This window comes from Manis javanica, chromosome 14 (assembly GCF_040802235.1).
Source record: "Manis javanica isolate MJ-LG chromosome 14, MJ_LKY, whole genome shotgun sequence".
NCBI classification, from domain to species: Eukaryota; Metazoa; Chordata; class Mammalia; order Pholidota; family Manidae; genus Manis; species Manis javanica.
The window spans coordinates 41,577,250-41,592,104 of NC_133169.1; the positions used below are offsets into that span (position 1 = coordinate 41,577,250).

At 40.2% G+C, this 14,855-nt stretch overlaps 1 protein-coding gene across 1 annotated transcript; it reads left to right on the forward strand.

Moving 5' to 3' along the window:
- Positions 1-3,588: 3,588 nt before the first annotated feature.
- Positions 3,589-5,166, forward strand: LOC118967699 (olfactory receptor 2T5-like). Its single transcript, XM_073221424.1, has 2 exons — positions 3,589-4,320; positions 4,918-5,166. Exons 1-2 carry the CDS (start codon positions 3,589-3,591, stop codon positions 5,164-5,166), a joined length of 981 nt encoding a protein of 326 aa, XP_073077525.1.
- The last annotated feature ends 9,689 nt before the right edge of the window (positions 5,167-14,855 follow it).

Here is a 14,855-nt window from a genome sequence, read left to right on the forward strand (position 1 = left end):
TGCAGGGACAAGGATGTCATCATCATACGGAGGAGCTGATGCCAGCATGACTTTAAGTGTTGTTTGTTTCTCCTTTTTGGGAATTAAAGGAGTATCCTCATCAACTTCTCCAAGGGGATCTTCCTTTCTGTCTCTTTCTTTATTAGTGCCACATCCTTTCCTATTGCCTTTTGTTTTCTGCCTGTCACTTTCCTCTTGAGATTCTGACTTGGATGGCTTTTGCGGAAGGGTCTCTACCTGCTGTCTAGGTTCTAAAACCTCTTTGATTAAATTCCACAATGCAAAGGCATCTGTAGGGACCTTCTCAGGTCTGTGGCTGGCATAATATTACCTTAACTCTTCTCCAACCTTCTGCCAGGTAGCGAGACTCACTGTGCCTTGGTCAGGAAACCAAGGACAACATTCCTGGACAAAATGTAAGAATTTTGCTAACTGTCCATTGGCGACTTTAATACTCATCTCCAAGCATATGCATTAAAACTTCAATAAAGAGTCCTCTTTCTTTAGACTCAGTATGGCCCCTAGCTTAAAATGTTCTGGATTCTCTGCTCTTCCTTGCCCTGTTATGCTTTACAGGGGGGTCTGCAGCACCCCGAGCAGAATCCTATCCGTCCCCAAGATAAATGCTTACCTTCAAGTCCCACGTTGGGCGCCACTTCCCGGAGTCCAGCTCCATCAAGGGGTGGGATGCCCAAAGGATGAGACAGCGTCGGTGAATGAGGAGACAAGACACGAGTCAGGCTGGTTGCATCTCCTATCAATCATGTTAGCAGTGTTTTATTTATATGATATCCATCCCAGACATTTGTCCTTTGATCAGTGATGTTACAATCTTCATTTTTCCTTTGATCAGTAATGATAGAATCTTTTCTCCTTTTTGTTTCTAACTTATTCCAACTCACTACCTTTAATTGTAGACAGATATCATTTCCTGCTTTATGCTGTTCTATGTCTAATTTTTCTGACTGATTATTATGAAAGCGATTGCTAAAGTAAGTGAAGTGTTCAAGGTGATAGACAGTGGTCAAAGAAAGGTCAGCTAATAGACTAGCCGAATATTATTATTATCATCTAAGGGGTGAATACAGTAACCACATCTTATCTTCCTATAATACTTGTTCTACATAGATATTCTTGTTTGGCTTGGGGGGTTCATAAACACCTCTTATTAAATATGCCGGGCCATGTGATTCTAATGTTACCATTATTGCAAAACGGAGGGCATGCTTCAATTAACTTCAAAGGTGTAGCTTAATTATTTAATTCTGGGTTTTTCCCAGAATTACTAGTTTCCTTATGATCAGTGTTCTAAATGCTTACTTGAAAATCACTGTTCCCATCAGGGTTGCTTGTGTTATCAGGAAGATGATACTCCAAGCAAAAGCCCAATTATCATGATAATAGCCAAAAACAAAAAGGACAGGTAGAAGGAGGAGCCAGCTGCGAGGACACCTGCTTTGCAGGTGCCCTTCTTGTGCCTGAACTTTGTCAAACAGCCTGAGTGGCACGGCTCCTGCCAGGTGAATCTGGAAGGCATTGCACTGAGCTAAGCCAGACAGAGACAAACACTGTATGGCCTCACTTACATGTGGAATCCAAAAAACAAGCATACAAACAAGCAATTTCATATTAACACAGAATAGAATTAAAAAAAATAAAACTATGTATCCTTAGAAATCTTTCCATCTATAGCACTCCCTTTAATGTATCCTGTTATGCTGATTGAATGGACGTAAATTCTTTGAGTTGTCATTTATCCGGGAATTGTTTAATTTCTGCATATTTGAATGAGACTTTTGCTCTTAGAGGATTCTTGGTGAAGGTCCTTCAGGTTCAGTACATTAAGCATATCATGCCCCTTGCTTCTGGCCTGTATGGTTCTGCTGAGTAGTCTACTGACAGCCTGATGGGGTTTCCCTCATAACTAATATTTTTAATTCTCTGGTTGACTTCAGTACTCTCTCCTGTGGTTAAACTTTGTCTTTTACGCTTCCTGGTGTGCAGGGTAATAGGTTCATGAAGAAGGTGAAGACAGTTTACTCCCCAGTGCCCAGTTCTCCTTTAAGGTGGAGCCTTAGGGTGCAGCTGGTGGGCAATGGGCAGGGCTGCCTTTCTGCCTGTCTGCCAGCAGTGGTTGGTCCATGTCAGCAGAGGAGCCCACAGGCCTCTGGGCCCTTTGGGTGCCTTGAGGCACTTCTGCTGGGATGAACTATAAGTAGAGCTGCCCTCTGCCTGCTTGTCAGCAAAGGCAGCTGCTGCTGGGCCAAGATGGCAGGACAGGGCAGGAGTGCAGGGAGCTGCTGTGGGCCTCCTTCAAGTGAGGGAGCTAGAGTACAGGGCTGGTTCATGCACGTGCCCACCATGTGAACTGGGGGAGGGCCAGGGGCACCTGGAAGTGTCTTCCCTCTGCCTGAAGGCACTGCAGTCTGCCTGGCTGAGTGGGCTGGGCAGGGTGGGGGCACAAGGAAGGGCTGCCGTGTGGCTGAGCTGCAGGGAGGGAGATGGAGTGCTCGGAATTGGTTCCTGTGAATACCCAGGCAGCTGGACTGAGGCGTTGCTGGGAAGGCACCATCCGCCTGCCCTTTATCCTTGGAAAGAGCTCCCTTGACCCATGCATGTGTGGCACACTGCTCACTGCTGGTAAATCATTCGATGTGTGGTCTCCTCTTGGAACTCAGTGGGACCGATGGACGATGCTTTTCCTCCACAAGTTACAGGATCATGGCCTCCCAGAATGCTGCACAATTCCCTGGAGTGCAGCCCTGTCACTCACCAAAGCCCAGTGCTATGTGGACTCATCTGCCTGGAGCATTTATCTGGGCCCGTGTGCTAGATCCCCGAGTGCTTATCCACTCTCTGTTCCACTCCTCTCCCTCCCACTTGTGGGCTGGAATGGGGAACGGGTCTGGGTCCCAATCAGTCATGGCTCCGTCACTTCACCCTTCGCAGTTTTGCCTTCTCTTCACCAGGTGCAGATGGTCTATTCTGCTGCTTTTGGGTCATTTTCAGGGTTAGTAGTATTTGCTGCTGTTGCTTCCTTATTTTGTACAAGGAGGATGTCTCTGCTTTGCCTTCCTCCCCTGCCGTCATTTCCACAGCTCAGCAAGTTAGTATTTGCTTAATCAGAATCTCTGTAATTTTCTAATACATGTTGATGTGTGACAGTGTCATCAAGAAACCCCATGACCTGATTTCTGGCAACTCCAGTATAAAAACCAAGTATTTTAACCCATATTTGTGAATTCTTCCCTTTCTTGGAAATTTGAAATCATAATGAGCAGTTCCATTTCTGCATGTGCATGGAAATTCCTCTGTTTAGGACAACTGATACACACACACAGTCATACACACTCACACTCAATAAATATTTATTTACTCATTTCAGATGTAAATGAATGATTATTAAATCCAAATTTCTGTTCGTTCATTTATGTGAATCTTCACAGAAACCATTAACTGGGTGGACAATCACACTGCACAGTCTGATTTCATCCTGCTGGGAATCTTCAGTCAATCCAAATGTCCAGCTGTCCTTTTTGTGGTCATTTTCATGGTTTTCCTGATGGCCTTGCCTGGAAGGCCATCAGGATGGAAATCCTTCTGATACGCTCTGAGGCCCGGCTCCACACCCCCATGTACTTTCTCATCAGCCAGTTGTGTCTCATGGACGTGACGTACATTTCTGTCACTGTACCCAAGATGCTCGTGGACCAGGTCACGGGTGTGAACACAATCTCAGCCCCCGGATGTGGGATGCAGATGTTCCTCTATGTGACACTGTCAGGTTCAGAATTTTTATTTCCAGCTGTCATAGGTTATGACTGCTATGCAGCCATCTGGCGTCCTTCTCATTACCCTGTCCTCATGAACCACAGGGCATGCATCCTCCTTGCATCGGGCTCTGGGACTCTGGCATCTGTGGATGGCTCTTTGTTCACTCCCATCACCATGACCTTCCCCTTCTGCAGATCCCGGGAGATCCATCATTTCTTCTGTGAGGTCCCTGCTGTGATGAAGCTCTCCTGCTCAGACACCTCCATGTATGAGACACTCATCTACCTCTGCTGCGTCCTCATGCTGCTCATCCCTGTGACCATCATTTCAGGCTCCTGTGGTTTCATCCTCCTCACCATCCACAGGATGAACTCAGCAGAGGGCCGGAAGAAGGCCTTTGCCACCTGCTCCTCCCACATGACTGTGGTCACCCTCTTCTATGGGGTTGTCGTCTACACCTACATGCTCCCCAGCTCCAACCACACCCCTGAGAAGGATATGGTGGTGTCTGTCCTTTACATCATACTCACTCCTGTGCTAAACCCAGTAAGACTCTTTCAAATATTTCATATATGTAAGTGTTATGCACAATACAGAAAAAATAGGACATAGAAGTGCTTTGATGAAATAATGGAAAAATAATTTCCAATTTAACAAAAATGATGAATTCTCTATTGCAAGAAACAACAAAAATCCAAGCACAAGAAACATTCTGAAGCAAAAGGATATGTCATAATTAATAAACAATCACTGATGAAAGAGACTGATCATAGAGACAAAGGGTATAACTAGCGGTAAAAGATACATCATAGGAAATGACGCAGACCAGGACAAATTTCAGCAAACATATTGAAAACATTGAATTAAAAAAATTAACTTAGAATTTATATTCAGTATAAATGTCCTTCCAACTTGAAGATAAATTGTTCTAAAAAGGATGAAGTTGTAAACATCTTCAAACAATGGATATTTTGGAAAAACTGATAAGAATCAATTTTGGTAGAATTCAAGTACTTCATCACACATATACCAAGCAAGGGAAATGCTAATGAAGAAAAAATATGTCAGTGAAGTAACTGACACTTTAATAAGTTATTTCACTTTTGATGAAACAAAAATTGAGTCTGCCTCTCCACCACTCAGGTACTAGTTGTTTATGTCAGAGTGAGTAATAGAGAACTTATTTTGAAAAACAGGGGTTGTGATTTTACCATGCTTGGTGACTTCCTGAAGGAGAAGTGCATGAGCTGTTTCCTCTGCTTTGCAGACACCCAGTGCTGGGTGATGCTTCAGGATGCAGTAGACAAAGGCCCTGAACTCACCTGCTCCAGTGGCCACAGCAAACCTACAGCTACATGTGCACTAGCTCAGAAATATTCTGAACCGAAGTGAACAAAACCTTCATGACAAAGGAAAATAGAGTCACATCGAGATAGGGTGAAGAGGCAGAGACATGTTCTTGACAAAATCCCAAAACCTGGTCAGCAACTCACAATTAACTGGAATCTCGGAAATATTGAACCTTCCTTGAGGAGCAAGGAATTTGTACTCATATCACACACACCAACTCTTGGTCTTTCACCGGAAAGAACAGCCCCTAAGTCATAAAAGCAAGTGGGACTGTGTACAGGAGATGTGTAGAACTGTAGGAAATTAAAAACTTGCTCTTAACTGGCTTGCATGCATGCCCACAATCTTAAGACCCATGACAAGAGCAGCAGTTTGAGAAATGCATAGAGCCTTATGCTAAGGAGACACACTTCCTAACCTTAAAAGAATTGAAGGAGAGTTGGGATCCTGTTGGGTATCTTCCATAAATGGAAAGAATTGTTGCCATGATTTATTTTATTTAATTCTACCTTGCTGGACCCAAACTTGGAAGCACCATTGTTGAAATCTTCATGTACTGTACTAGTGCAGGTTGGTGTGTAATCACCCCATGCCATAGACATGTCACACCAGCTGACACGCACATTGCCCCATCAATGCCACAACTCCACCACCTACAGCCCAGTGAGTGCCAAGTCTCTGGGACACAGTCGCATCTCTTCTGGGTGTGCCTCCTTAGTCATGCAACAGCCACATAAACTGTGGACCCACATGGGAGGCGCCGGCAGGGCCTGGATTTATTGGTCAGGTGGAACTACACTTCTGGAACCCCTGGATCATTTCGTATACATCTCCTCCAAGATGCAAAGAGGTTGCTGCTTTGCTTATTACATAGTATGAAACAGAATTAACCAAAGTGATGAGACAGAGGAATGTCTTCCAAGTAAAGTAAAAGACAAAACTTTTTTCCAAGTGAAAAAAAGATGTAATGAAATGTACTAAGTAATCTACATGACAAGGAGTTCAGAGTCGTGATCATAAATATGTCCACTGAACTCAGGAAAAAAACATTAGAATATCGAGAATTTTTTAAAAATGTAGAAAATACATGCAAAAAACAAACAAGTCATGCCTCTAAAGAATATTATTGAGCTTAATAATAAATGAGGTTTCAGTGGGAGACCGCATGATAAGGAAGAGCATATCAGTGATCTGGAAGACAAGACGGTGGAACTTACCCAAGTCACTCACCCAACCTACTCACCCAAATAAGACAACACCAAGATCCCCACACAAAGTCACACTCTTATTAAAGTGTGAAAAAGTAAAAATTAAAGAGAGGATCTTAGAAGTAGCAAGAAATAAACCACTTATTACATATAAAGGAAGCACCATATGGCTATCAGCAGATTTTTTAGTAAAAATTCCTCAGCACTCAAAGCAGCAGGATGACATATTCAAAGTATGACAGGAGAAGTCCCCCAGACAACTGTGCTCCAACCAGCACGGCCGTCACTCAGAGCAGACGGAGAGATGAGAAGTTTCCGACAAGCAAAACCTCAAGGGCTTCATCACCAGATGAACTAAACCAGACTTACCAGAAACATGAAAGGGACTTCAATAAGCTGAAATAAAATGGCACCATTTAATGACAAGAAAACATGTGAAAGTAAATTCATCACTGAAAATTTATATAAGAGAGCAAAAGATATATAAGAGGTATATATGATAGTTACTAACTTTCAAAATATGAATTTTTAAAGTTAGTTAAAATCAAAAGAAAAAGTAGTAGTACACTATGAAAATTACAATAATTAAGGGGTGCATAAAATAAAAATATGCAAAACACTGCATCAAAAACAAAATATGTGAGAAAGTGAAAATGTAGAATTGTGTATTGTATTGAAACTGAAGCTGCTCTCAACCTAAGCAGTCTGTTACACATAGGATGTCACAGGAGATCCTCACAGTGAAAGCAAAGATAACATTGTAGTAATTACACACAGGAGGATGAGAAAGTAACCTCAATGTGCTGTAACATTACAAAACCACAGGGAATAGAGAAAGGAAAGAATAGAATTACAAAAAGAAAAACAAAATAATTAACACAATAACAATAATATGTATGGACATATAACTACTTTAAATGCAATTGGGTATGTTTTTTTCTCAAAAACAGGAGTCATCTGTATGTACCAAAGAAAGACTCATTTCAGAAATAAGGATAAATAAAGAATGAAAATGAAGATACACAAAAAGATGTTCCAGGAAATTGTGAGTGAAAATAGACCAGCTGAGTTTCAAGATGGCGGCTTGATAGGTGAGATGGAGAACTCCTCCTGAAACCCCATATAGTATGAAAACATAGTAATACAACTAACCCTAAAACAGCAACAGGAAAGAAGGCTGCACCAGACTGCACACAGACCTCATGAACAGAGCAGACCTCACGAAACAGGGCAAGTACCAGAGCCTTGATTTGGCAGCCCCTGAGGCCTCCCAACACCAGCTTACCAGTGGGAGGAAGATAAATGGAACAGGGGAGGGGATGGAAGCCTGGGACCGCTGAACACCCACACCTGGAGCCTGGAGGTCTGCTTTGGAATGCAAACCTACCTTGTGTGGTGCTCTGGAGATTGGGGAGCTCAGATACATGGGAAGTGCTTGAGAGACTGAGATTATGGCTGTTTGCAGAGGATGGGATCCACACCCGGCTGCTGTGTGTTAGAGGAAAGGCACGCAGTCTGAGAGGTGTCCTAGCAGTGGGAGGTCTGATGAAGGGGCAGGGTTTGCACAGAGTTTTCTGCTGGGGGTGGGTGGGTAGGAAGAGAGGCAGAGATGGACAAGGTTGTCTGGGTGTGTTTGGCCCGGCTGGTTGGAACTTTGAGGAGCTATAGGCGCTCCATCCCCCTGGCTGCCTGCTCAGCTCCGAGGCCCCCTACTGTGACATGCAGCCGGCCGAGCCTTCCTCCTGGCCTGCTGGCACCTGCTCACAAAACAACAGTTTCTGTGATGGCGTCATGACAGCCAGAGGGAGGCCCTGCCTACAACAGCTACAGACGCAAAACACAGAGGCTTACACCTGCATATTCCACCCACTGCTCTGAACCTGGAGATAGTCATAGCACATGGGAATCAGCAAAGAGCTCTTTTCTCTCCCAAGGCACCAGCACCACTTCCCTACAACCCTAAACCTCACTCTAGAGGCTGAGCAGCTCCAGAGACTGGAGCGTCTGGGCACTAGAGGGCAACACATACAAATAAGAAATGTCAAAGGAAACTGGTTCAGACCAAAATACCACAAACTCCAGAAAAGGGCCAAATGAAACTGAATTCACCAATCTTCCTGAAAGAGAGTTCAAATAAAAATCATAAGCATGCTCATGGAGGTACAGAAGAATATTCAAGAACTCAGGAATAAATTTAAGATGGATATTCAATCATTAAGAAATTCCATATCTAAAGTGACACATACAATGGAGGGACTCAAAAGCAGATTAGATGTAGTAGAAGAGACAGTAAATGCAATAGAAATTAGAGAACAGGAATTCAAAGAAGCTGAGGCACAGAGAGAAAAAAAATCTCTAAGAATGAAAGAATATTGAGAGAACTGTGTGACCAATCCAAGTGGAGCAATATTCGCATTATAGGAGTACCAGAACAAGAAGAGAGACAAAAAGGTATAGAAAGTGTCCTTCAGGAGGTAATTACTGAAAACTTCCCCAATCTGGGGAAGGAGTTAGTCTCTCAGGCCATGGAGGTACACAGATCTCCCAACACAAGGGACCCAAGGAGGACAAAAACAAGACATATAATAATTACAATGGCAAATATCAAGGATAAAGACACTTTTCATAGCATCTAGAGAGAGAAAAAAGAATGCATACAAAGGAAAATCCATCAGGATATCATCAGACTTCTCAACAGAAACCTTATAGCCCAGAAGGGAGTGGCATGATATATTTAATGCAATGAAGCAGAAGGGCCTTGAACTAAGAATACACTACCCAGCAAGGTTGCCATTTAAATTTGAAGGAGGGATTAAACAATTTTTACATAAGCAAAAGCTGAGAGAATTTACCTTTCACAAAACACCTCTGCAGTGCATTTTGGAAAGACTGTTATAGATGTAAGTACTCCTAAGGCTAAATATATGTTACCAAATGAATAGACAAAGAGTACAGAATATGATACCTAACATATAAAGAATGGAGGAGGAAGAAAAAGGAGGAAAAAGAAAAAGGAACCTTTAGTTTGTGTTTGTAATAGCACATGAAGTAAGTTAAATTAGACTGTTAGATAGTAAGAGAATTACCTTTGAACCTTTGGGAACCACAAATCTAAGCCTGCAATGGCGATAAGTACATAACTATCGATAATCACCCTAAACTCAATGCACCAACCAAATGACATAGAGCCACTGAATGGATAAAAAAACCAGACCCATCTATATGCTGCCTACAAGAGACTCACTTAAAATCCAAGGATATACATAGACTCAAAGTAAAGGGATGGAAAAAGATATTTAAGCAAATAATAGGGAGAAAAAGGCACAAATTGTAGTACTTGTATCAGACAAAGCAGACTTCAAAACAAAGAAAGTAACAAGAGACATAGAAAGACATTACATAATAATAAAGAAGTCAGTCCAACAAGGGAATATAACCATTATAAATATCTTTGCACCCAACACAGGTTCACCTACATATGTGAAACAAATACTAACAGAACTAAAGGAGGAAATAGACTGCAATACATTCATTTTAGGAGACTTCAATACACCATTCACTCCAAAGGATAGATGAACTAGACAGAAAATAAGTAAAGAGGCAGAGGCACTGAAAAACGTATTAGAACAGATGGAACTAATGGACATCTACAGAACACTCCATTCAAAAGCAATAGGGTACACATTCTTCTCAAGTGCACATGGAACGTTTTCAAGAATAGATCATATACTAGGCCACAAAAAAAGCCTCAGTAAATTCAAAAAGATTAAAATTTTACCAACCAACTTCTCAGATCACAAAGGTATGAAACTAGAAATAAATTACACAAAGACAATTAAAAATCTTACAAACACATGGAGGCTTAATAACATGCTCCTAAATAATCAATGGATCAATGACCAAGTAAAAACAAAGATCAAGCAATATATGGAGACAAATTACAACAATAATTCAACACTACAAAATCTGTGGGATGCAGCAAAGGCCGTGCTAAGAGGGAAGTGTATTGCAATACAGGCCTACCTCAGGAACGAAGAACAATCCAAAATAAATGGTCTAAACTCACAATTAATGAAACTAGAAAAGGAAGAACAAATAAGGCCCAAAGTCAGTAGATGGAGGGACATAATAAAGACTAAAGCAGAAACAAATAAAATTGAGAAGAATAAAACCATAGAAAGAATGAATGAAAGCAGGAGCTAGTTCTTTGAGAAGATAAAATAGTTAAACCCTTAGCTAGACTTATCAAGAAAAAAATGAGCATCTGCACACATAAATGGAATCAGAAATGAGAAAGGAATAATCACTACAGACACCACAGAAATACAAATAATTGTAATAGAATACTATGAAAATTATATGGTGAAAGCTGGAAAACCTAGAAGAAATGGAAAAGTTCCTAGAAAAAAAACCTTCCAAGGCTGACCCAGGATGGAAGAAAAAACGTGAATAGACCAATTACCAGCAAAGAAATTGAACTGCTAATCAAAAACTTTTAAGAATAAAACCCTTGGTCCAGATGGTTTCACTGCTGAATTTTATCAAACATTTAATGAATACTTAATACCCATCCTCCTTAAAGGTTTCCAAAAAGTGGAAGGGGAGGGAATACTCCCAAACTCATTCTATGAAGTCAACATCACTCTAATACCAAAACCAGGCAGGACCTACAAAACAATGAAATTGGAGACCAATATTCCTGATGAACATAGAAGCAAAAATACTCAACAAAATATCAGCACACCGAATTAAAAAATATATCAAAAAGATCATCCATCATGATCAAGTGGGATTAATTCCAGGGAAGCAAGGATGGTACAACATTCAAAAATCCATCAACATCATCCACCAAATCAACAAAAAGGACAAAAACCACATGATCATCTCCACAGATGCTGAAAAAGCATTTGATAAAATTCAACATCCATTCATGATAAAAACCCTCAATGAAATGGATGTAGACGACAAGTACCCGAACATAATAAAGGCCATATATGACAAACCCACAGCCAACATCATACTTAACAGCAAGAAGCTAAAAGCTTTTAACCTAAGATTGAGAACAAGACAGGGATGCCCACTCTCCCCACTGTCATTCAACATAGTACTGGAGGTCCTATCCATAGCAATTAGACAACACAAAGAAATAAAAGGCATCAAGATGGGCAAGGAAGAAGTTAAACTGTCACTGTTTGCATATGACATGATATTGTAAATAAAAATCCCTAAAGACTCCACTCTAAAACTACTACATGTAATATCTGAATTCAGCAATGTTGCAGGATACAAAATTAATACACAGAAATCTGTGGCATTCCTATGCACTAACGATGAACTAGCAGGAAGAGAAATTAGGAAAACAATTCCATTCATAATTACATCAAAAAGAATAAAATACCTAGGGATAAACCTAACCAAGGAAGTAAAAGATTTATACTCTGAAAACTATAAGACACTCATGAGAGAAGTTAAAGAAGATACCAATAAATGGAAACACATCCCATGCTCATGGATAGAAAGAATTAATATTGTCAAAATGGTCATCCTGCCTAAAGCATTCTGCAGATTCAATGCAATTCCTATTAAAATACCAACAGCATTCTTCAATGAACTAGAAGAAATAGTTCTAAAATTCATATGGAACCACAAAATATCCTGAAGAGCCAAAGTAATCCTAAGAATGAAGAATAAAGCAGGGGGAAATATGGTCCCTGACTTCAAGCTCTACTACAAAGCCACAGTAATCAAGACAATTTGGTACTGGCACAAGAACAGACCCATAGACAAATGGAACTGACTGTAGGGCCCAGATATAAACCCAAGCATATATGTTGAATTAATATATGGTAAAGGAGCCATGGACATACAATAAGGAAATGACAGTCTCTTCAAAAGCTGTTGTTGGCAAAACTGGACAGCTACATGTAAGAGAATGAAACTGGAGTCTAACCCCATATGCAAAAGTAAACTCCAAATGGATCAGAGACCTGAATGTAAGTCATGAAGCCATAAAACTCTTAGAAAAAAATATAGGCAAAAATCTCTTGGGCATAAACATCAGCAACTTCTTCTTGAACATATCTCCCTAGGCAAGGGAAACAAAGGACACTATCAGTAGAAAAAAATACATCCTACAGTATGGGAGAATATATTCATAAATGACAAATCTGATAAGGAGTTGACATCCAAATTATATAAAGAGCTCATGCATCTCAACAAACAAAAAGCAAATAAGCCAATTAAAAAATGGGCAGGGGATAAGAAAAAAACAGATCCTACTATTCACAACAACATGGATGGAACTAGAGGGTATTATGCTCAGTGAAATAAGCCAGGCAGAGAAAGACAAGTACCAAATGATTTCACTCATATGTGGAGTATAAGAACAAAGGAAAACTGAAGGAACAAAACAGCATCAGAATCACAGAACTCAAGAATGGACTAATAGTTACCAAAGGGAAAGGGGCTGGGGATGATTGGAGGGAAGGGAGGGATAAGGGTGGGGAAAAAGACAGAGGACATTACGATTAGCATGTATAGTGTGGGGGGGGGGTACGGGGAGGGCTGTGCAACACAGAGAACACAAGTAGTGATTTTACAGCATCTTTCTATGCTGATGGACAGTGACTGTGAAGGGGTATGTGGGGGGGACTTAGTGAAGGGTGGATCCTAGTAAACATAATGTTCTTCATGTAATTGTAGATTAATGATACCCTAAAAAATTGTATATGGGCAATACCGCAATAAAAAAAGATTTGGCAAAATGAAAAAATGGGCAGTGGATGTGAACAGACACTTCTCCAAAGAATAAATTCAGATGGCCAACAGGCACATGAAAAGATCCTTCACATCACTAATCATCAGAGAAATGCAAATTAAAACCACAATGCGATATAATCTCACACCAGTAAGGATGGCCACCATCCAAGGGCAAACAACACAAATGTTGGTGAGGATGTGGAGAAAGGGGTAATGTCCTACCCTGCTGGTGGGAATGTAAATTTGTTCAACCATAGTGCAAAGCAGTATGGAGGTTCCTCAAAAACTAAAAATAGAAATACCATTTGACCAGGGAATTCCACTCCTAAGAATTTACCCTAAGAATGCAGGAGCCCAGTTTCAAAAAGACATATGCACCCATATGTTTATAGCAGGCACTATTTACAATAGCCAAGAAATGAAAGGAACCTAAGTGTCCATCAGTAGATTAATGGATAAAGTAGTTGTGGTACATATACACAATGTAATATTATTCTGCCATAAGAAGAAAACAAATCCTACCATTTGCAACAACATGGATGGAGCTAGAGGGTATTATGCTCAGTGAAATAAGCCAGGGGGAGAATGACAAGTGTCAAATGACTTCACTCATCTGTGGAGCGTAAGAACAAAGAAAAAACTGAAGGAACAAAACAGCAGCAGACTCACAGAAACCAAAAATGGAATTAAAGTTACCAAAGGAAAAGGGACTGGAGAGGATGGGTGTGAAAGGAGGGATAAGAGGAAAAGAGGATATTGCTATTAGCACACATAATGTAGCAGGGGGGACATGGGGAGGGCTGTACAACACACAGAAGACAAATAGTGATTCTATAGCATCTTACTAGACTGAAGGACAGTGACTGTAATGAGGTATTTGGTGGGGACTTGATAATAGAAGAAGTCTAGTAACCATAATGGTGTTCATGTAACTGTACATTGATAATATCAAAATAAAAAACAATAAATAAAAAATAAAACAGTTATCATAGAAGAGAAATTGACTGGAAAAAGAACAGTGTAACAAAATGGAGTCTAAGAAAATAACAAAGGATTCAGTCTTGCAAGATGACACACCACCTTTACATATATGAACACAGTAAAGGGGAACATAAATATATAAAACAAATATTACCAGTCTGAAACAAGAGTTGACAGGAAAACAATTATTGGGGACATTAGTATTCCATTTACATCAATGCATAGATCATCCAAATAGAATAACACTGGCTTAGAAAATACAAAAACATTGGCATTAGATAGCACAATATACAAAATGGTCTAAAGAGATACAGAATATTCCATCCATAATTAATAAATATAAATTCTTCTCAAGTGAACATGGAACACCCTCCAGGGGAGATCACATATTAAGCCCCAAAAGAATTCTCAATAATTAAGGAAGATAAATTCATAAATATTTTATTCCCACCCATATTGATACAAAATCAAAAAGAAGTAAATAAAAGGGAAAATCACAAAAAATGTGGAAATTAAACAAAATGGTACTGAACAACCAAAAATTCATCAAATAAAGCATAGGAGAAAAATATTGCCTAGAGACAAATGAAAACAGAAATATTAAATTAAAAATTCTATCAGAATCAGCAAAACTACTTGTAAGTGGAAAGTTCATAGCAATAAAAGCCTACTTCAAGTAACAAGGAAAATTTCAAATCAAACATCTTATTTTGCACTGAAAGGAACCAGATAAAGAAGACAAATAGGCCAGGAAAATCTATCCTGTGATCATGGATGAGAAGA